At 45.8% G+C, this 23,211-nt stretch overlaps 1 protein-coding gene across 1 annotated transcript in view; it reads left to right on the forward strand.

Moving 5' to 3' along the window:
• The window catches only part of RBM45 (RNA binding motif protein 45), a 123,216-nt gene that overhangs the window by 83,512 nt on the left and 16,493 nt on the right, over positions 1–23,211 (forward strand). The window contains exon 9 of the mRNA XM_029605883.1: positions 14,235–14,438. Within this exon, the coding sequence (XP_029461743.1) occupies positions 14,235–14,427 (193 nt within the window). The 3' untranslated portion in view covers positions 14,428–14,438. The remainder of the gene's footprint in view (positions 1–14,234; positions 14,439–23,211) is intronic.

Consider the following 23,211-nt stretch of genomic DNA (forward strand, 5'->3'; position numbering starts at 1 on the left):
GTTGTTCTCAGCCACATTGCCAGTGGCCTGTCGAGTGGGCCGAGGACAGCTACCGAGTTTTAAACACAAAGAACAGAAAGATCACACGTGGATCAGCATGCTGAGCACTGCCAGGCACGGTCTGGGTTCAGTTCTGAAGTCCAACTTCTGCTCTTTGGACCATTTGAGATAGAGGATGCCGCAGAGGCAATATTCATGTTACTGTGAAAGCAGCATTCGTGGTTTGAGAGGGAAGGGGAAATGCTATGTCTCGTGGCCAGACTTCAGCTGTCACATAAAACGCTGGGCTAGATGGAATGGAGGCAAAGGTTAAAAATGTGGAAAAAACTAAGGGGGCATAATTCTGTAAGTCGTTGAACAGATAAGTTATCCAGCTAAACGTCTCCTGGATATTCAGTGGGATAAACATCCCACTGAATATCCCTGGTTGAAGTTATTCAGCTAACTGTAGCTAGGTAATTTTAATTCTAACTAGGCAGATTTTGAATATAACTGGTTTAAGGTTATCTGGCTATAATTGGCTAGATAACTTTAGTCTTAACCAGCTATAGTCAAAAGCAAATATAGCTGGTTAACAGGAGTAGCAAAACTTAAAAAATGAAAATCGCAGGCTTACTGACCCTAATGTCCCCCATCCGAGATCAAATGTTCAACTCTCCTGGATTGAGGCTGCAGCACCCCCTTCCCTACAAAAAATACCCTTCCTTTTATTTAGAAAATATGCTGTGGCTGATCCTGATTTCACCCCTTCCCCCACTAGCCCTCTCACTGATTCAAGGTCCCTTAAAACGATCCGAATATAGATATTTTTCACAGCCCCCCCCCCCCCCCCCCCCGACACAACTTTTTTCACTCTCCCACCCTTCTGGTACCTTAATTTCCTCTCTCTTTCAGCCCGGATTATGGTAGCAGCCTACCACTACCTGGGCCCATGGCTTCTGACATTGCTTGGCTTGGGGGGACATTAGGGGAAGTAGGCCTGCTATCTATCTATCTATCTATCTATCTATTTATTTATTGCTGCTACTCCTAACCAACTATATTCTTTTTGAATATAGCTGGTTAAAACAAAATTTATCCGGGAAACTTTAGACTTGCTCTTGGGCACTTCTACAGTTATCCTAAAAACATATTCGGGTAACTCTTAATATCAGAATTAACTGGATATGTTATTCTCCAACTCTGCCCCTTCCTGGAATGCCGATTCGACACTCCTCTTTCTTATTTGGCAAATTCTTAGCCAGCTAAAAACTTATCCATCTAACAGCCATAAATCTCACAATAAAACTTTTAAAAATATATCAGAAGCAGAAAGCCTAGGAGGGAGGTCGGTTGGACTGTTAGATGATCGAGGGGTTAAAGGAGCACTTAGGGAAGATAAGGATATTGTGGAAAGACTAAACAAATTCTCTGCTTCTGTGTTTACTAATGAGGATGTTGGGGAGATACCAGTTCCAGAGATGGTTTTCAAGGGTGACTATTCAGATGAACTGAACCAAATCACAGTGAACCTGGAAGATGTAGTAGGCCTGATTAACAAACTGAAGAGTAGTAAATCGCCTGGATTGGATGGTTACAGCCCAAAGTTCTGAAAGAACTAAAAAATGAAATTTCATACCTATTAGTAAAAATTTGTATCCTATCATTAAAATCATCCATTGTACCTAAAGACTGGAGGGTGGCCAATGTAGCCCCGATATTTAAAAAGGGCTCCAGGGGAAATCCGTGAAACTATAGACCAGTGAGCCTGACTTCAATGCTGGGAAAAATCGTGGAAACTGTTATAAAGAATAAAATGACAGAACATTTAGATAGACATAGTTTAATGGGACATGGCCAGCATGGATTTACCTAAGGGAAGTCTTGCCTCACAAATCTCTTATTTTTATGAAGGGGTGAATAAACATGTGGACAAAGGCATTCAACAAAGTCCCGCATGAGAGCCTTCCAAAAAAAAAAAAAACAAAACCAACTGAAAAGTCATGGGATAGGAGGCGATGTCCATTTGTGGATTGCAAACTGGTTAAAAGACCAGAAATAGAGTAGGATTTAATGGTCTGTTTTCACAATGGATAAAGGTAAACAGTGGAGTGTCTCAGCGATCTGTACTTGGACCGATGCTTTTTAATATATTTATAAATGATCTGGAAAGGGGCATGACGAGTGAGGTGCTTAAATTTGCGGATGACAGAAAAATTATGCAGAGTAGTTAAATCTCAAGTGGATTGTGATAAATTGCAGGAGGAACTTATGAGACTGGAAGATTGGACTTCCAAATGGCAGATGAAATTTAATGTGGACAAGTGCAAAGTGATGCATATAAGGCAAAATAACCCTTGCTGTGGTTACACGATGTTAGGTTCCACATTAGGAGTTATCACTCAGTAAAGAGATATAAGCGACACAGTGGTTAATATATTGAAATTGTAAGTTCATTGTGCTGTGGTGGTCAAAAAAGAAAACAGAATGTTAATTATTAGGAAGGGAATGGCAAATAAAATGGTAGATGACATAATGCCTCAGTATCACTCCATGGTGAGACCGCATCTTGAATACTGTGTCCAATTCTGGTTGCCGCATCTCAAAAAAGATATAGTTGCACTGGAGAAAGTACAGAGAAGGGCAACCAAAATGATAAAGGGATTGGTACGGCTTCCCTATGAGGAAAGGCTAAAAAAGGCTTGGAGAAGAGATGGCTGAGGGGTGATATGATAGAGGTGTAGAAATTCATGAAAGGACTTCAATGGGTAAATGTAAATTTGTTATTTACTCTTTTAGATAATACAAGGACTAAGGGGCACTCCGTGAAGTTAGCAAATAGCTCATTTAAAACAAATCAAAGTAAATTCTTTTTCACTCAATGCATAATTAAGCTCTGGAATTCATTGCCTGAGGATGTGGTTACTGCAGTTGGTGTAGCTGGGTTTAAAAAAAATTTGGATACGTTCCTAGAGCAGAAGTCCATAAACTATTTTTTTTTTTGTTATATTTATTGCATTTTTATATAGGAGATATACATATCATAAAAGCAAACAATAGTACAGATCTGCAAAACTCACATCAAACTGTAAATCAGGAAAATTGCTAAGCACAAAAACAACAAACAGTGACTGTAAAACACAGCAAAGTCCCAAAGTATTACAGAACCATCAAAAGCAGTCATCAGACTTATATTCCCCAACAAAAAAGAAACCTTTCCCACCTTCTCTTTCCCCTCCCTTTAGGTGTGTAGCTGTATGTCAGTCTGTCAGTAAGCAGAATGGATGATGATGATGGGTAGCGCCAGATATCGATAAACAGGAGTATGTGTGATTCTGTGCTTCCATAAACAGAAGTATGTGTGGTGTGGGTGAACACAAGCTCGAGAGAGAGCCCCTCCCTTCTTGTGGGCTGTTAGTATAGAGACTGTAAGATGAAGTCTGCCCAGAACTCCTTTCATGTAATTGAGGTGGACGGGCACAGATATGATAAAAAGGGAGTCCACATCCCGTCTTCCTCTGCCGGTGAGGAAGTTTGTTGGTGTCGCAAGATATAAAGTTCATGCGTACAGAGCCTCAACATCTGTTTAAACCACTGGTCTGTGTCCGGGGCTTCCTTATCTAACCATTTAAGTAGAATAGCTTTTTTTTCCAATTACTGCCGCCTTAACAAGAAACCGTGATAGGTTAGTTGACCTAGGCATTGTCAGCAAACTAGTGGACCCAATCAGCCACAGTTGTGGGTCTAAGGGAAGTGCACGCTTCCAAAGAGAGGTGCAAAATCCCTTCTCCCCCTGCCAAAACACTTGAATGTGAGAACATTCCCAAAACACATGGTAATAAGAGCCCAGCATATGCCCGCATTTCTTACAATTAGGGGAATCACTAAGGCCGAATCTAAAAGCTTGTTCAGGCGTAATGAACCCCTGCCATAAAAATTTAAACTGGGTTTCCTGCAGGTCCTCATTGGTTGTAATCTCTTGTATCTGAGAAAAAACATGTATGAAGTCCTGGTATGATAAAGTGAATGCCGGCCAGAGACTCCACTTTGTAAAAAGGGACAACATACGACTATTGTCACAACATTTAGTCCGCAATTCTACGTAGTATCTGGAGATCCTTGGGGGTTTAAGAGTAGCTCCTGAAAACAAATCGTTAAGTGAACTATTTCTTTGAACATCCTGCCAATGTGTGGGGTGCCGTTGCATAAAGTGTCTGATTTGCAAAAAAGCATAGAAATCCTCCCTAAGGATAGAGTATGGGAGCTGTAGGTCTGTAAAGGAATGTAATACCCCCGTCACAGGATAAGTTAATTGGTGGAGATAATGGAGACCCTTCCCCTGCCATCTTGAAAAAGGAGACAGGCCCATGCCAGGAAGGAAAAATGAATTGTTAACTATGAGTGACAGAGGGATAATACCCAGTGGCTGCCAAAACATTCAGCATAAGTGGGCCCATGTGGTCCGGCACGTCCCAACCAGGAGGTTACTCTGCAAATAGGGTGGAAGCTGCCTGGCCAACATATGTAGGAGTCCATTTAGAGAAGGAACTCCATACCATGCAGTGAAAAGCTGAGTGGGTAAAATCAGAGGTATCGAAAATCCAATCCCGTATAAGACGCAGATTACACGCTATGTTATAATGCGCTAAGTTAGGGCATCCCAAGCCCCCTGCAGACAAGGGTTGAAACAGCATTTCTAAGGGTATTCAAGCTTTGTGACCCCCCCCCCCCCCCCATAAAAAAATGCCTGAGAGATTTGTGTAGAATTTTAACATCCTGAGTTGACAAGCGGATCGGTAACATTTGCAGGATGTACCAAATTACCATTTGGTACAGATGAATCCTCCCCTTCAGTGATAACGGCAGATTATGCCAGCGCTTCAGCGCATCTTGGGTGTGCTGAAGTTTGGGCGCTATATTTAGGCGGTAGATAAGATCCAGGGATGCCGGGATTCGGACCGCCAAATATTTAAGTTCTCTGGGAGCCCAGCGTAACGGGAAGTCCCCCTCCCAGGTTTGTTGGACGCTATTCATAACATCCAGGGCTTCGGATTTATCCCTATTAATTTTAGCCCTGCAAAGACTCCAAAGTTTTCCTGCAGAGACAGCAGTGGGGTCAGGGAGGCTTGAGGACGGGTTAAAAACACTAGGACATCGTCGGCAAATGCCACCACTTTAAACGAATGCCCTGCTCTCTCGAACCCGTGGATCTCCTCAGTGGCCTGAATTTTTCGAATGAGGGAGTCTATCGTGAGTATATAAAGGAGGGGAGACATAGGGCAACCCTGGTGCACCCCCCGTTGGATGAAGACTTTGTCCGAGCATTGCCCATTAACAATAATTCGTGAGATAGGTGTATCATATAACAAGCGAACATACTGTAAAAAATCAATACCAAAACCATATCTATCCAGAACAGAAAATATATATGACCATGATACCCTGTCAAAAGCTTTCTCAGAGTCAAAGCCTATGGCCACCGTTGGTACCTCCTGTTGTTGACAAAATCTCATGACAGTTAACAGTTTCAAAATATGGCTGATGGCCTTACGGCCTTTGACCAAGCCCACTTACGGCAAGATCAAGTGGGGTAGGATCAGATTCAGTCGTTCTGCCATTACCCTGGCTAAACTTTTTAAATCACTATTCAAAAGGGATATGGGTCTGTAAAATTCCAGTTCTTCAGTATCTTTCCCGGCCTTGGGGAGGGCTAAAATATGGGCACTATTAAATTCTGTTGGAAAAGTGTTCGTGGCCAGACCAGTGGTATAGAAATTAGTCAAGGGGGCCGCTACATGGACACTCAACAACTTGTAGAAATCGTAAGAGAATCCATCCAGCCCCGGGGATTTTCCAGAGGGCATGGTGTTTATAATTTGGACCACCTCGTATGCTTGAATAGGGCGGTTTAAAAAATCCCGCTGGGCCAAGGGTAAGACAAGGTAAAGAAATGTCAGAGAAGAACTCTTGCTCACTATCCATAGTGGGGTCCGAATCTGCTTTATACAGGGTACCATAAAAGACACGGAATACTTCACAAATGTCAGGCACCTTGGTCACCAATTGTCTCTATCTTGTACGCATTTGAGATGCCACTGTACGGGGGTTTTTGCGCCCGGATTAAGTTAGCCAGAGGCTTTCCCACTTTATTACCAAATTTAAAAAAATTATGTTGAGCCACCTGTAAAGCTTTACCCGCCCGTATATGAAGCACCGTGTTCAGTTGGTTAAGGGCACTAAAGTAGGCTTTCCTGTTATCCTTCGATGGGGTTTCAATCATCGTACGCCTGGTCTGTTTGTTTATTTATTTATTTAACACTTTTCTATACCGACCTTCATAGTAAAACCATATCGGATCGGTTTACATCGAACAGGGTAGAAAACTGGAGTGACAACTAGAAAAAAATAAAATAAGCAAGTGAAGTGGAAGAGGCAAAGTTACATTCAAACAAGGGGTATGAACTTGGAAGCTTAATCAGCTGGAAGAGAGGTTAAAAACTGGCGATAATTATAAATATAATACAATAGAGAAAAACAGGTTAAATCATCATGTGCTTAGAAGTACCAGAGTCCATCATTCAGGTAGAGGAAAGGTCCATCGTTCAGGCAGAGAAGAAGGACAGACTAGTGTGTATCTGGGGGATCTGAGAAGGCTTGGCGGAAAAGCCACGTCTTGAGTTTTTCCTAAATATTAAGAGGCAGGGTTCCAAATGAGGGGATGTTATTCCAGATGGATGGGCCTGCTGTCGCGAAAGCTCGGTCTTTGGTCGAGGTGAGGCGTGTGGCTTTAGTTGGGGTAAATTGCAGAGTTACTTTGTGAATTTCTCTAGTTGGTCTGTTGGTGGAATGAAGTTTGAAGGGGATTTCGAGGTCAAGTTGAAGTTGGTTGTGGATGGATTTGTATATTAAGGTGATTGATTTGTGCAGGATTCTGAACTGAACTGGTAACCAATGTAGGTTTTTGAGGATGGGTAAGATGTGTTCTCCACAGTTAGTGTTGGTCAGCAATCTCGCTGCGGCGTTCTGTATCATTTGCAGTGGCTTGGGTGGTAGATTTGGGGAGGCCTAGGAGGAGGGCGCTGCAGTAGTCAATTTTGGCAAATAGCAAGGATTGCTATTTGCCAAAAATAGAAAAATAGGAGTGGTTTGAGTCGTTTTAGAACCAGGAGTCTGTAGAAGCAGTCTTTGTTTGTGGTGTTGACCATTTTCTTGAAGTTTAATCGATTGTCGAGAATTACCCCAAGGTCTCTTACATGTGTACGGGTGAGATGGGTGTTGTCGGGGTGTGGTGGGGGGACCTTATCTTGGTTTGGAGAGATGAGGAGGAGCTCTGTCTTCGAAGCATTGAGTACCAGGTTTAAGCTGTTGAGAAGGCTGGTGATAGATAGTAGGCAGTTATTCCAGTGGGTGAGTGCTTTTGAGATAGATTCTGTTATAGGGATCAGAATCTGTACGTCGTCTGCATAAAGGTAGTGAATAAGGTTAAGATCAGTTGGCAGTTGGCAGAGGGGGAGGAGGTAGATGTTGAAAAGGGTTGGAGATGAGGAGGATCCTTGTGGTACACCAAGTGGGGACTTTGTTAAGGGTGATTCTTTATTGTTGATTTTGACTTTAAAGGTTCTATTGCAGAGGAAGGACTTGAACCAGCTGTGGGCTGATCCGGAGATACCAATGTCTGTTAGGCAATCCAGGAGGATGGAGTGGTTGACGGTGTCAAATGCCGCCGAAATGTCTAGCAGGACTAGTATAAAGGAGTGGCCTTTGTCTAATCCCATGATGATATGGTCTGTAAGTGAGATGAGGAGGGTTTCCGTGTTGCATGATTTGCGGAAGCCATATTGCGAAGGGTATAAGATGTTGTGATCTTCTAGATACTCTGAAAGCTGGGTGTTTACCAGTTTCTCCGTTAGTTTGGCTAGGAAGGGGAGATTAGAGATGGGGCGGAAGTTGACTAATTCGTTGGGGTCTAAATTATGTTTCTTAAGGAGGGGTTTAAGGGAAGCGGTTTTTAGACTGTCTGGGTAGCTCCCTTGAGTTAGAAGGCAGTTTATAATGCTTGTCAGAGATCCGGAAATCGTGTTTGGGATGAGAAGTAAGAGTTTCGATGGGATATTGTCTGCTGGGTGGCTAGATGGTTTCTGTCTTTTTAGGAGGGATTCAATCTCCTTGGTGGAGATTGATTCGAAGCTATTGAACTTGGCTCCCGTGAGGGGGTGAGGATTCCCGCCTGAAGTGAGCGGTGTAGTAATAGAAGGGAGGAGGGCTAGCGTATTCGAGATCTTCTGTTTAGTAAGATCATCAACTGTAATATCTCCCTGGACATACGTTTATACTGGGACCCCGTATAGCTTATGATTTCCCCCCGGAGAACTGCCTTGGCGGCTTCCCAGTACAAAATGGGAGTCTCCGCATGTTGTGCGTTGTTAGCCTTATAATCTAGCCATTTATCTCTTAAATAAGATTGACATTCTTTTTCCCTGTACGTACCCGGATCAGTCCAGACTGTGGGTTGAGCTTCCTTTCCAGCAGGTGGAGACAGACAAATACCTGCTGGAAAGGAGGCTCAACCCACAGTCTGGACTGATCCGTGGTACTACAGGAACGAAAATTAACAGGTAAGAACTAATTTTCCTATCCCCTTTACGGTGCTGGGGAAACAGCCAGAGGGAGCTGTACCTTGTCGTCTAAGACCCAGAGTGAGAGAGAGAAAAATAGGCGAGTGATCTGAAATCAATATCTACCTTAAGGACTGCAGAAAAGCCTTCCTCTGCCAGAAGTATGTAGTCTATCCTAGAAAAGGAGTTGTGTGGATGAGAGTAAAAGATATAGTCCTTTTCTGTTGGGTGAAGGGGTCCTCCACACATCCAAGAGCCATAATTGTGTAGTAAGGGATTCTACTCTTTCTCCCTAAGACCCTCCTCAAGCCTCCCGTGGAATGGATCTATCTAAAGAGTTATCAGCCACACAGTTTAAGTCCCCAGCCACAAAAAGCAAAAATCTGTTCGGTGGGTCAGCACTACATTCTGAAACTGAGGTATTGTTGGGGGTTTGCGGTGGGGGTATAAATAGTACAAATTGTAATTTGGGTTCCCTATCACAAGGACGTACCTATCCTCCAGATCTGTCACAGATTTCTCCAAGACAAAGTCCGTGCTTTTACTGATGAAGATTGCTACCCCCACTTTCCATTTTTGGGCCTCTGTAAAGATATATTCCCCCACCCAATCTCGCTTGAGCTTAAGGTGTTCTTTCTCATTTAAGTGAGTTTCCTGCAAGCACACAATGACACCCCGCAGCCTCTTTAGATGGGTTAAGACTTTTTTACGTTTCAGCGAACCCAACCCATGGACATTCCATGACACTAACCTAGACATAGAGAGAGTAAGTTAAGGCACTCTTGCCAGAAACGAAACTGAGATGTTCCAGAGGGGAAAGGTCCCAGCTGCTTCCCCCTCTTAGTTGATTGCGCAAGTCCAAAACCAAAACATCGGTGAAGCCCACCCATTCATCCGTCATATTCATCACCTCCAGTACCCACACCTACCAGAACACAAGCATCATCCCCAGAATAGAACTGTACTCACCCCCCAAAGTCCTACCAGTCTCCCTCCCTATCCCCTTAGTCATCTGACACAGTATATACGGCCTGACCCCTCACTGAATAGAAAGGATCAGGTTGAGAAGCCACGCTTAAAGGGCGCGTGGGTACCCTGCCCCCCCAACACTTTTAATGCTCGTCCAGAGCCACTGTTTAGTGTCCTCCTCCACTGTAGGGCCGACTATGGAGCAAGAGCCAGCCAGACCTATCCACCTCTGGTAAATACAGTGAAAAGAGTCCGTTGTTTTCTTGCTTTCCACCCAGCCATCCAGCTCCGTTATGCCACGTGAATCCTGGCTAATGAACACATAGCCAGTAGCCATCTCCCACGGACAAGATGTATGGCTGTGCCATCCAGCAGGTTTTCCCTTTTAGCTGAAACCTAGTGCGGTTAGGCCAGCAGTATCCTGGGGCTTATGAAACAATTAGTAGAAACAGGAACAAATCAGAACAGCAAGCTGCACCCAGTCCTCTGCCATCTGGATTAGGATCTTGCACTAAAGTATGTCATTTAGGGCCCAGGAGACTATAGAAACCGTAAAGCTGCCTCCGGGTCAGAAAAGCTATGTTGCTTGCCGTCTTGCCAGACTTTTAAAGTAGCAGGATATTGAAGGGCAAATTTTACTTTTTTCTCAAACAGCTTGGAGCAGACGGGGGAAAACTTTCGGCGTTGTTGCGAGACCAGAACTGAGTAATCCTGGGTAATGTGGATTTTTTGGCCTTGATAAAGCAGCTCCGGGCATTTTCTGTAGGCCAGCCAAATACGCTGCTTATTCGCTGAGTTCAGAATTTTGGCGATAGCTATCCGCGGTCTAGTGTCCGAAGGGCGTCTGGTCCCCAATCAGTGCGCCCTTTCAACTCGCATTTTGCCCCACATGTCCGGCAGACCAACCACCTCCGGGAGCCAGTCTTCCAAAAAGGCCCCCAGGCCTTTCTCATCTAACACCCCTGGGAGGCCCAGAAACCTGAGATTATCTCGCCGGAGTCTGTTTTCGATGTCGTCTAATTTATCTTGGCAGGCCTTTAAGGCCTCCGCCTGAGCTCCAGCCTGTGTACTATGTGCCGCCTCCCGGTCTTCCAGACCCGCGACACACCCCTCGAGAAGGTCGATCCGCGGGTCGAGGTCCGCCAATGCCAATTTTACCTCTGTCAGGTCTTGGGCTATGCCGGCCAATTTAGCGTCCAGGGTTGCTTCTAAGGTCTCTCTCAGGACATCCGCTGTAAGCGGCGCTCCTGCGGGAAAGCCCGGGCTCGCTGACTCCCGCCGCCATTTTGGGCTCCGCGGCTTTTCCCCTCTCCTTCTCTTGGTCTTTTTTCCCTCCTTGAGCAGCCATCGGGGGTGAAGATTTGTTCATATAATGAACAATCGACATGGACTAAGTCAGCTCAAGAACTTAAGGCAAAGTATTGCGTCTGGTAACACGCGATGCCGGTAGATATGGGGCAGGGCACCCAGAGCTGAAGGAGAGCACGACTGCTTCAGCACATCGCCCCACGTGACTCCTCATAAACTGCTATTAATCAAAAAGGATTAGTAGCTTGGGATCTATTCATTTAATATTTGAGTACTTGCGACTTGGTTGGCCATTGTTGGACACAGGATACTGGGCTTGATGGACTCTTGGTCTGACCCAGTATGGCATGTCTTATGTTCTTAAATGGCTTTGAATATTGACCCCTAAATGGTTATGAATGAAGGCTCATAGTGCTACAGCCCCATTTAAAGGTTTGTTCTGATCGAGCTACAAGTCCAAAGAAGCCAAGGAAATTGCCAAATAAATAGAAAAAGAAAATCACACATGATCATAAGATTTCTAGATTGAATAAAGACTTTAACTTGATATTGACTATCTTCTGGTTTTCTATCACACTTTAAATCTAGTCAGTGCTGAAAATAATCGTATTATCTGTTGTCTTCCGTACCCTTGAAGTTACTCTGTTTTATTTCTTGAAATTCTCCATACATTCCTTATATAGCATCTCTAGGAAAAAACCTTCCATAATCTTTTGTTCTATTAAGTTAGTTTCATCATTTGTAAGCACAGTTTTAACATTTTATTCTATCCATTTTTTGTAGTATAAATTTGATAGATGCAGATATTGAGACTGATATATCAAAGGGTTTTCTAATAGATCACAGAACTGGAGAAAGCTATTGATAAATTAGGCCTGTTGACTTTTCACTCATAGTACTTGTAATCACTTATTCTGTCCCACCACCCTTAAATACAGACGCACACTGTCCTCCAGATACACAATTGAAACAGTATATAATTGTAGAATAAGTGCACAATGTCCAGCTTCTCTTTGTCATTGGCAGAAGCCCCCAGTTTCCTGCAGCAAACTTTTTTCAAGATTCTACAGCAAGAGGTAGCACATTCTGTGGCAGGGTTTTTTTCCCCCAATTATGTAGCAAATTTGCATAATTTTGCATATCAATTCACCTTTCTGACTGCAACAAAAAGTCAATTTTGTATTTTTGTTTTTAAACAATATTTAAACTATATACAAATACAAAATTTACTAAGTACAAAAATCAATGATTTATCAATTAAAGATGTTAAAAACAATTATGAAAGGTTACTTTTGTTTTGAATTGAAATACAGTACAACCATCCTTTTTATATTTTCTTGAGAAAGTCCTTGTCTTTCTGAGTATATGAGCTTATGTATGCTGAAAATGCCCTTAGCATCAGAAGTTTGCCATGCTGTTGATTAGACAGGAAGATGTGTGTGCATCTGATGGACACATGGTAACAGATACACAAAGGGGTTGAATTAGCAAAAGTTTGAAACTTGTCAGCAGTAGTGCCAGTCAGCAAGGTTTCTACGAATTGAAATTAATGCCCTCTCTGCTAGCTGAGACACTAGCAGTTGCAGACTTCCAAAAATACATCCAAGTCTTTGTAGCAGGTTTATGATTAACCACATATGCAAGCTCAGGAACCTTTGTATAAAGATGAAATTCTTTTATTGAGACGTCACGCCATCTAGAAATTGTATCAAAATCATCTTTGGTTTGATAAGGATTTAAGAGATCTTTGGGGGATCAAACATTCTGACTACTTTCTCTATTCACTTCAGGACAGGAGGAAGGAAAGAGGGTGGAAGGGCTGGAGCAGAGAGAGTTGAGACTGAAGGCAGGCAGGCATTCTACAGGTTTCTTCAAAAGACTGAATTATTAGGTGGGAAAACTTCAGTAATGTTGATTTTGTGGCAGCTTGTCAGTTATGTGGCAGCAAGCTAATTGTGATTTCTTCTGCAACTGCAAAATCACGGATGCTAGGGGCACTAGTCATTGGGTGCATGTTCCTCATAAGAACATATAGTAAAAAATAACCCAGTGCTCTTCACCTTGAACAGAATATTATAGACGCTGCACAGCTAACAAATATCAGAGATGACCATCATACTAGGCTTCCTCATAAGGGCTTTCGCCTATTCAACTCGGCCTTATAAATAATCATAGGTCATATTGATGAACTAATTTTTTTTAAATATTTTTTCTTATGCAATTAAAACTCACAAACTCATAGGCTGTGTTTAGCCCAAAATCATATTATGCTTTGTGCAAATCCATCATTAGAAATTTCAACTTATCTTGAACACTTCGATGTGTGAATGAAAATTATCAGTCTTAAGCCATAACGATAATCGCAGTGCTGATGACCCAATGAGAACATGCCATACTGGGTCAGACCAAGGGTCCATCAAGCCCAGCATCCTGTTTCCAACAGTGGCCAATCCAGGCCATAAGAACCTGGCAAGTACCCAAAAACTAAGTCAATTCCATGTTACCATTATTAGTAATAGCAGTGGCTATTTTCTAAGTCAACTTAATAGCAGGTAATGGACTTCTCCTCCAAGAACTTATCCAATCCTTTTTTAAACACAGCTATACTAACTGCACTAACCACATCCTCTGGCAACAAATTCCAGAGTTACTTGTCATTAGCGAAAGTGCCAGGTCTGTGTCTATATTGTTACTAAAACTTTTCCTTTTCTTGTGTCTGATTGCCACATCATCATTGCTTATCACGGGGGTAGCAGGATGTATTTTCTTTTTAATTGGGGGGTGTAGCTAAGCCAACCAAGTTCTTCCCCCACCTATCTTCCTTGCACTCTCTCCCAGCCCCCAGCAATCCTCCTTCCCTCGCTGATGAGCAGCAGGAGGAAGGGGAGTAGTGGTATCTCAGACCACGTCATTTTCCTCATTTGCTGCCGGGCCCAACAGCTGCTTTGAATCGCATGGCAGTAGAGTCCTGTGCAGTTCAAAGCCGCAGTCAGGCCCAGAGCTGAAGGATACAGCCGAGGCACCGCAGCTGTCCTCCAGCTGCTGCCTGCCTAAACTGGCCCCAGATTTCCCTCAGTGATTCTGCAGGAAGAGCCAGATTTTGTTCAGGCCATGGCCCCTATGGCTTACCCCATTCCAACGCTTAAGGCTGAGCTGCATCCCCTTACCTTGTCCACATTGCAGCCCATTTACCATCTTCTTGCCCAGTCTGTCAGTCGATTCATATGCTCTCAGGCCTTCACAATTAGTGGAAACATCATGGAGTTTGCAGGATACTGTTTAGGGTTTTGTATTCTGTAATCTTCACTATTTGAGTCTAAAACCTTTAAGATGTTTACAGGTGTCTTTACTTTTTGTTTGTAGTCGTTTTGGACATTTAATAGAAGTGTACCTGGTGCCAGGAAAGAATGTGGGATATGCCAAATTCTGTGACAAAACAAGTGCTAAAGATGCCATGACTGCTTTACACGGAAAGATGGTGAACGGGGTCAAGCTGAAGGTGATGCCAGCAGACTCCCCAAGAAGCGAGTCCAACAAACGGCAAAGAACTTACTAAGACCAGACGGGGTAAGTATTTTATTCCACAGCACTTTGTAAAGTGGGATCTGGGGTTAAAGTGGTTCTCAACCTTTTTCTGTCAGGGCACACCTGACAGATGATGATCACATGCATGACACATTGAACACATAACTATCAAAGGGTTAAATGTGAACATATACTCTGCATTTGCAGAAACACCCACATCCCACCTCCACCCATTGGATGCAGAGCAGAACGAGGACATTTTCCCATATAACTCATTATAGCAAAAAAAGATATGCTGAGTCTGTGTCATATCAGTAACAGTTAAGGTAATATAACACAGAAGGTATATCCTGTTTCCTAATACGATTTAATCACGAAACACAACTTTAATTTATTTCACACTATTATTATTTATTAAAACAAAATTTATTTTTATAAACACATTATTTCCTAGCGTGTAGCCAGATGGACTCAGAACAAGTGGGTATAGTGTGCTCATGCTAGCAGTTGGAGACGGATCTGACGTCAGCACGGGTACATATACCCCCACAGGAATTGAATCAACTCAGTAATTTCCGTCTCCAAAGCAGTTTGGAGCTCCTGCACGCTCGCTGAGCGTGTTTTCCAAATCTACTTTCTACTTTTGACTTCTAAATTCTTGAAAAGATACAGATGAGCCCCGCACTCCTGCGGTGATACCCTTGGGTCCCTCCCCCAGTTGAGTTTCCCGAGGTGATTTCCGCGATCCCTCGGAGGTTTAGGCCTCGGTCCGGTGGCCGAATCGCGGCAGGGATCTAGCCTCCGAGCAAGAAGGGCTCGGGCCTGGCTGAGAGGCGCCTCGGTCCCGGCGTGGACTTCGCCCCGAGCGTGACGAGTTCAGCGGCTTAGAGGCAGCGGGTGCATTTCCTCGAGCGTGGCGGTGAAGGTATTTCCCCTCTCCCCCCGCAGCCGGAGACCGCTCGGGTTACAGCCGGGAAGCGCCGAAGATCAGGTAAGGCGTACATCTCTTACTTTTGGTCTCCGAGGTACGAGGATTGGTGGCGTTGCCGGTGGACGACACGCTGTGGAGGTCGCCATTTTGTTAGCATTGTTAAGGTATTAAGCACCCAGGATAGGCGCCTCTGGAGAGGCGCACAACGCAGCACATACATTACTAAGCGTATGTTTTTGTGCGCATATTGTATATTATTGAGCGCATAGTGCTGTACGCATAATTTGAGCGCATACTGTATATTTGAGCGCATATAGTCTGTTCTTGAGCGCATGTAGCTGAACGCATATTCTTAAGCGCATGCTGTATATTATTGAGCGCGTAGTGCTGAACGCATATTCTTGAGCGCATATTGGATATTTGAGCGCATATTGGATATTATTCACCGCATAATGCTTAACGCATAGGCTTGAGCGCATATTGTATATTGAGCGCATATTGTACGTTCTTTGAACGCATAGTGCTGAACGCATATTCTGGAGCCGCATATGTTATCTTTGAGCGCATATTGGTTATTATTCACCGCATAATGCTGAACGCATAGGCTTGAGCGCATATTGTATATTGAGCGCATATTTGTACGTTCTTTGCACGCATAGTGCTGAACGCATATTCTGGAGCGCATGTATTATATTTGAGCGCATATTGGATATTATTCACCGCATAATGCTGAACGCATAGGCTTGAGCGCATATTGTATATTGAGCGCATATTGTATATTATTAAGCGCATATTATTGGTATAAGCCGGCGCCCTGCATTCGCAACGATGGAACACTTGAACGCCCCGGCGTTTCCAGGAGAGGCGCCTCCTGCTTCCGGCGTGAAAGCTCTTGGCCTATGCTCAGCGTGCCAGCTTAGAGCCACGCAGAGCGAGGAGCCAGACTCCCTTTGTGCCCAATGTGAGGAGGCCGTGGGAGCCTCGGGCCAGGACCAGTCTCAACGAGGTTTACCGACAGTTCCCCAGGAGCCACCCCGGATCTAGCGGGGCGCCTGAACAGCCAGGAATTCCGAGGGACCTAGTACCCCGACGGCTAGAGACCGCTTCCATTTCCTGGGTTGACTTATTTAAGGGGATCCACGCCTTTGTACAGATGCAGTCAGCGTCCCGTCCAGGCCCTGCTGCCGCTCCGGCTGACCCTACCCCTGACCCTTCTCGCCCTTATTGCGGGCATCCGCCTCCGGGCAGTCCCACTCATGCGGACCCTGATGTCTCGGAGGACGAGTCCAAACCCCCCGAGGAGGGGGAACTTCCCCCGGGGATAGAGCCATATCGAACTATGAGGCGGTTCTTTCCCAAGGAGGATCTCTCCGACCTGGTCTCTCAGTGCCTGACGGCTATTCCAGGCTCCAGCACCATGGCGGCATCTACGCAGAACCCCCTGCTGGAGGGTCTTCGTCCCACAGCCCCGCCATTTTCCCTTCCTGCAAGCGGTGCAAACAGCTGATCGATCTGGAGTGGAATGCGCCGGAGGCCTTATTCAAAGGGGGTCGGGCCCTGTCCACCAGCATGTCCCCCCTGGACCCGGCAATCAGGATATGCTGGAGTGCCCTCAGGTGGACGCCTTGGTTAGCCGCTGTGGTCAGCGGAACCACCATTTCAGTTGGAAAAAAGGGGGGGGGGGGGGGGCGGCCCTCAAGGACGCTCATTGACACGACGCCTGACGCCATCCTGAAACAACACCTTTGAGTAGCAGCTCTGTCTTTGCGAATCGCAACCTGCTGCAACCCGTGGTAACGCATTCCTGTTAATCACAGGGCAGGAACTACAATGAACCGGGCAGCTTGAGACAATGGAGTCAGCCTCTCTCGTTCATTACGGATGCCGCCCCTCTGACTAGTTCCATACGACAGCCCAGGGGGTCTCATCCTCAGTAGCAGGCCAGGGAGGACAGCTCTGGATACGAAACTGGTGCAGCGCCGGCGCCCCTTCTAAGACACGTCTCACTAGAATGCCTTTCAAGGGGTTTCTTCTTCTGTTGGCAGCGACCTAGATAAACTGGCCAGCACATGGGGTGCCTCTCCAGTACCTCGACTACCAGAAGACAGGTCCAAGGAGGAACCAGCGCACCTTTCCAAGGCCCTCCAGAGGTAGAAGCTCCCAACGCATCACTCCCTATAGGAGTCGCTACCAGGCGCCTCGTCCTCAGGCCAGGAACCAGTCCTTTCGGACCAAGCAGCGCAAGAGGGGAGCCGGCTCGGGTTTGGGTCCCAGCCGCACCCCCCAATGAGACTCAGCCGATCCAATCCGGGGGTCGAAGCCATAGGGGGCAGGTTAACCCTCTTCTCCCCAGGTGGGTTGAGATTACGTCGGACCAGTGGGTCCTCGCCATCATCCGAGAGGGGTATTATCTGGACTTCCATCACATCCCTCCGGACAGGTTCGTGGAATCTCCGTGTCCAATCCACAAGAAAGCAGCATTGGAAGCCACCCTGGCAAGGCTCCTGTCCTTGAAAGCCATAATCCCAGTACCTGCATGGGAAATGGATTCTGGGCACACTTCCATTTATTTCATGGTACCCAAGAAAGAGGGCACTTTCCAGCCCGTATTGGACCTCAAGTCAGTCAACCGATACTTAAGGGTCCCGAGGTTTCGCATGGAAACTCTGCGCTCAGTCAACACCGCAGTACAGCCGGGGGAATTCCTCACGGCCTTTGACTTATCAGAAGCCTACCTGCATATCCCGATCCATCAGGATCATCGGCGCTACCTACGCTTCAAGGTTCTGGGACAACACTTCCAATTCCGGGCTTAGCCCTTCAGGTTAGCCACGGCGCCGCGGACCTTCACCAAGGTGATCGTATCAGTAGCAGCGGCGCTCAGACAGGAAGGAATCCTTGTCCATCCCTACCTAGATGATTGGCTGATCAGAGCGAAATCACGAGAGGAGAGCCATCGGGCAACCGACAGAGTGATCGCCCTTCTGGAAAGCCTGGGATGGGTAGTCAACCTAAGCAAGAGTTGCCTACAGCCTTCCCAATCACTGGAATACCTGGGAGACCGGTTCGACACCCAGGCAGACAAAGTCAGCCTCACTGCCAAGAGGAGGTTAAAACTCCAGACGCGTCTATGGTCCTTGATGGGAGCCAGTCGGGCCCATAGCTTGGAACTATCTGCAGGTTCTCGGTCTCATGGCATCCACCCTGGAAGTGGTACCCTGGGCAAGGGCCTATATGAGACCACTACAAGGCTCCCTCCTCTCTCGATGGAGCCCTCGTTTCCGGAATTACTCCGTGCATCTACCTCTACCAGCCAGACTGCGGACCCAGCTATGGTGGTGGTTGCAGTCTGACTACACGAGCAGGGGGTCGAAGATGTCCTCCCCCCACGTGGACTCTGCTCACCACAGATGCCAGCCTGAGCGGATGGGGAGCACACTGCGAAGAGCTTACCGCCCAAGGGCGGTGGAACAGAGAAGAGTCGGGGTGGAACATCACACCGTCTAGAGGCAACGGGCAGTCCGATTCGCATGCCTGCGATTTGCCCACAGGCTGAGGACAGAGCAGTCAGAGTGATGTCCGACAACGCCACCACGGTGGCATACATCAGTCGACAAGGCGGAACCAGAGGCCAACAGGTGTCCCTAGAGATAGCCAGCCCGCTGATAGCTTGGGCAGAGGCGAATCTCCAGGACATCTCCGCCGTCCACATTGCTGGAAGAGACAACACCGCGGCCGACTTCCTCAGCAGGGAAAGCCTAAATCTGGGAGAGTGGCAGCTGTCCCCCACAGCCTTCCAGATGATCGTGGATCAGTGGGGGATTCCGGACATGGACCTATTAGTGGACAGGTCCAATGCTCAAGTACCCAGATACTTCAGCTGCAAGCGAGATCCATTCTCTCACGGGATCGACGCCCTGGTTCAGCCATGGCCTCCAGGGACTCTGCTATACGCCTTTCCTCCGTGGCCCCTGCTGGGCGCCCTACTTCACAAGATTCAGAGACACAGAGGCCTAGTTCTTCTAGTGGCACCGGACTGTCCCAGAAGACCTTGGTACGCGGACATGAGAGACTACTGGCAGGGGAGCCCCTTCCCCTGCCTCCTCTCAGGGACCTGCTTCGTCAAGGTCCCCATCCTCCACGAGGATCCGGCTCAATTCTCTCTTACGGTCTGGCCATTGAGAGGGCTAGACTGAAGAAAAGAGGTTACTCGGAGCCGGTGATAGATACACTCCTCCAAGCTCGCAAGCTTTCCACATCCCTCACCTACATAAGGATCTGGAGAGTATTTGAAGCCTGGTGCGACACTCATAGCACCAATCCACATGCGACCACAATCCCTATTGTTCTGGATTTTCCTACAGGACGGGCTTCAGAAAGGTCTCTCCCTCAGCTCCATCAAGGTTCAGGTGGCTGCGCTGTCTTGGTACGGTCCCAGGAGGGATGGCAAGACCATTGCCACTCACCCAGATGTTTCCCGCTTCCTGAAAGGAGTCAAGCACATTCGTCCGCCACTGAAGTGGCCAGTGCCCCTGTGGAACCTCAACATAGTTTTGGATTTCCCTCGCAGGATCCCACCTTCAGACCCCTTCGGGGCCTGTCTCTCTCCGTTCGCTAACTTTGAAGATGGTGTTCTTGCTGGCAGTGTGTTCCGCACGCCGCATCTCAGAGCTACAAGTGCTGTCCTGCAGTGATCCCTTTCTCAGAATCACTCCTGAGGCTATCCATCTTCGCACGGTTCCCTCCTTTTTACCTAAAGTGGTCTCACAATTTCACCATCAACCAAACCATATCTTTGCCAACCTCGGCGGGCTTGAAGAAATCAGAAGAAGGGCGTTTGCTACGCCATCTCGACATCGGCAGATTGCTACCCAGATACCTGGAACAGACAGAAGCAGTAAGAAAGACGGATCATCTGTTCGTCCTTCACAGCGGAAAGAAGCAAGGGGAAGCGGCCTCTCGGCCTACCATAGCCCGATGGATCAAAGAAGTTATCAGAGCGGCCTACGTAGAGGCCGGAAAGTCACCACCTTTACAGGTCAAGGCTCATTCTACCAGAGCACAAGCAGCATCTTGGGCAGAATCGAGGATGCTGTCGCCTGCAGAAATATGTAAGGCGGCAACATGGTCCTCCCTCCATACCTTTTCCAGATTTTACCGTCTGGATGTCCAGGCCAGGGAGGACACAGCATTTGCGAGGGCAGTCCTACGCGGTTCCTCAGGCAGCCTCCCGCCCAGTCCGGGAGTAAAAGCTTTTGTACATCCCACTTGTTCTGAGTCCATCTGGCTACACGCTAGGAAATGCTGAGATTACTTACCTGATAATCTCCTTTTCCTTAGTGTAGACAGATGGACTCAGCATCCCGCCCGGCTGCCGGTGTACATGGGTTTCACCAATTCAAGGTAAGCCATGTCAGTTTCTTACATAAGAGCGTCCACTCTACCAGGTGTGGACGCCTTCCGGTTGGAAGCGCTGGCGGTCTCCAGCTACTATCAATCGGTCAGGGGAATCCTGTTTTCTAATTCATTGATCGGTCAGTACACATATATCCATAACAGCTTTTGCAAGGAAGATTACTGAGTTGCTTCACTTCCTGTGGGGGTATATGTACCCGTGCTGACGTCCGATCCGTCTCCAACTGCTAGCACAAGCACACTATACCCACTTGTTCTGAGTCCATCTGTCTACACTAAGGAAAAGGAGATTATCAGGTAAGTAATCTCAGCATTGTTACTCAAATACCACTTTACCCCCCTTAAAATACATACACATCTCCTCTGTATAATATCAAACCCACATCATTCACACCACTCGCACCATACACGCTACAAATATTATCATTAAAATCCAACAAAACAGGATTCTATTTGTTTCGCCTCAATAAGGCTTCCTCAGGGCATTTTTCTTAAAACATCCAGATTTCCAATAATTCACACTAATATGATCTAACTGAAGAGTTCTATGACATGCTTCTTCCCATACCAAAATCACATATATTTCATCAACCTTTAATATAGAAGTTGTTAATTTTCATCTGTTGATCATAAAATTCTTAACAAAATCCTTCTTTCTCTCTACTTTGATGTCGATATCGCTTAAATCCTCTTCAAACACAATCATACAAAGCTTGCTTTAATTTCTCATAGAACTCCGTCTGCTTCCAGGGAGACCGACACTTCAACTGTTACGGAAATGGTGCTCCAAATTTCTCAAGTCTCCCCGTCACGGAGAACACTGTCAGCTCCACATCAATTACCTCTCATACCCATATTCTACGTTGTTAATTCCCTCAAAGAACCTCCAGTTACGCGTTGACCCAAAACGTAACTATTCAACCAATACTGTTTCGACTCCTCCAGTCCCCAAATTCGTATACACACCAAACTCCTTCTCTGGTCTCCCCTATCAATCGCATTTCTTCCCCCAGTCCTCTCCAGGTCTGTATACGCATGGGACTCCTTCGCACATCTCACTTTCTTCCACACATCCTCCGCTGTTGACTCCCTCGCATACGCCGCACCTGCCTGGAGGATCTGTGAGGGAATTAACAACGTAGAATATGGGTTTGAGAGGTAATTGATGTGGCGCTGACAGTGTTCTCCATGACGGGGAGACTTGAGAAATTTGGAGCACCATTTCCATAACAGTTAAAGTGTCTGTCTCCCTGGAAGCAGACGGAGTTCTAGGAGAAATTAAAGCAAGCTTTGTATGATTGTGTTTGAAGAGGATTTAAGCAATATCGACATCAAAGCAGAGAGAGAGAAGGATTTTGTTAAGAATTTTATGATCAACAGATGATGGAATATATGTGATTTTGGTATGGGAAGAATCATGTCATAGAACTCTTCAGTTAGATCATATTATTATGAATTATTGGAAATCTGGATGTTTTAAGAAAAATGCCCTGAGGAAGCCTTATTGAGGTGAAACAAATAGGATCCTGTTTTGTTGGATTTTTATGATATTTGTAGTGTGTATGGTGTGAGTGGTGTGAATGATGTGGGATTGATATTATACAGAGGGGATGTGTATGTATTTTAAGGGGGATAAAGTGGTATTTGAGTAACATTAATGTATTTATAAAAAAAAATTGTTGTATTAATAGATATATAGTGTGAAATTAATCAAGTTGTGTTTCCTTAGATATCAGTAACAGTAATACAAGCTTCCTCTTCTACCAGGGATATTGTAAATTACAAAGCCTGAAAAAAAATAATCACCACATATGTAACAAACCTGCCATACCATAGCAACACTAACTCCGAGGACTCAAACAGCAATAGCCCTACCTATGAAAAGACAGTAGTGCACCACCAATGCATATCCTACTGAGAAAATACAAGAAATAAGACTGATAAAAATCCCTACTTGCTAGTAAAATAGCTCACTTCAGTCACACATGCAGAACAGAGACAGACTGACCTTCAACAAATACAGAATAAGACTACAAATTAAAAATGTGAACACAACTGGATGGAAATCTCAAAAAGCCACTCTATATGCAGTACAAAACTGGAGAGCTAGAAACAAATTTCCTCTTTCACTAAGCGAAGTAGAAAGATAGAAGAATCACATATTCCCAAAACTGACATTTTATGTACGATGTTTTTATGTACGTCTATTGTAAATCGCCAAGAACAGTGGATTGAGCGGGCCTAGTTTTTTAAATTCACTCCCCATTCCTCACATCTCCCAACTACCCCCTTTCATCATGCTTTATGTCCATGCCCAGTATTCCCAACCTCTCCTCCCTGCAATTCTCTTCCTGTGCTCCTTCTGACCCCTGCTCGACTCTCACTGCCCAGCATTCCCTTGACCCCCTCTCCCCAACACCTCTCCCTGACTAGCACCCCTGGCTCCCAACCAGCAGGAAAAGCCTCCTG

Source organism: Rhinatrema bivittatum, chromosome 6, assembly GCF_901001135.1.
Source record: "Rhinatrema bivittatum chromosome 6, aRhiBiv1.1, whole genome shotgun sequence".
In the NCBI taxonomy this organism is placed as follows: domain Eukaryota; kingdom Metazoa; phylum Chordata; class Amphibia; order Gymnophiona; family Rhinatrematidae; genus Rhinatrema; species Rhinatrema bivittatum.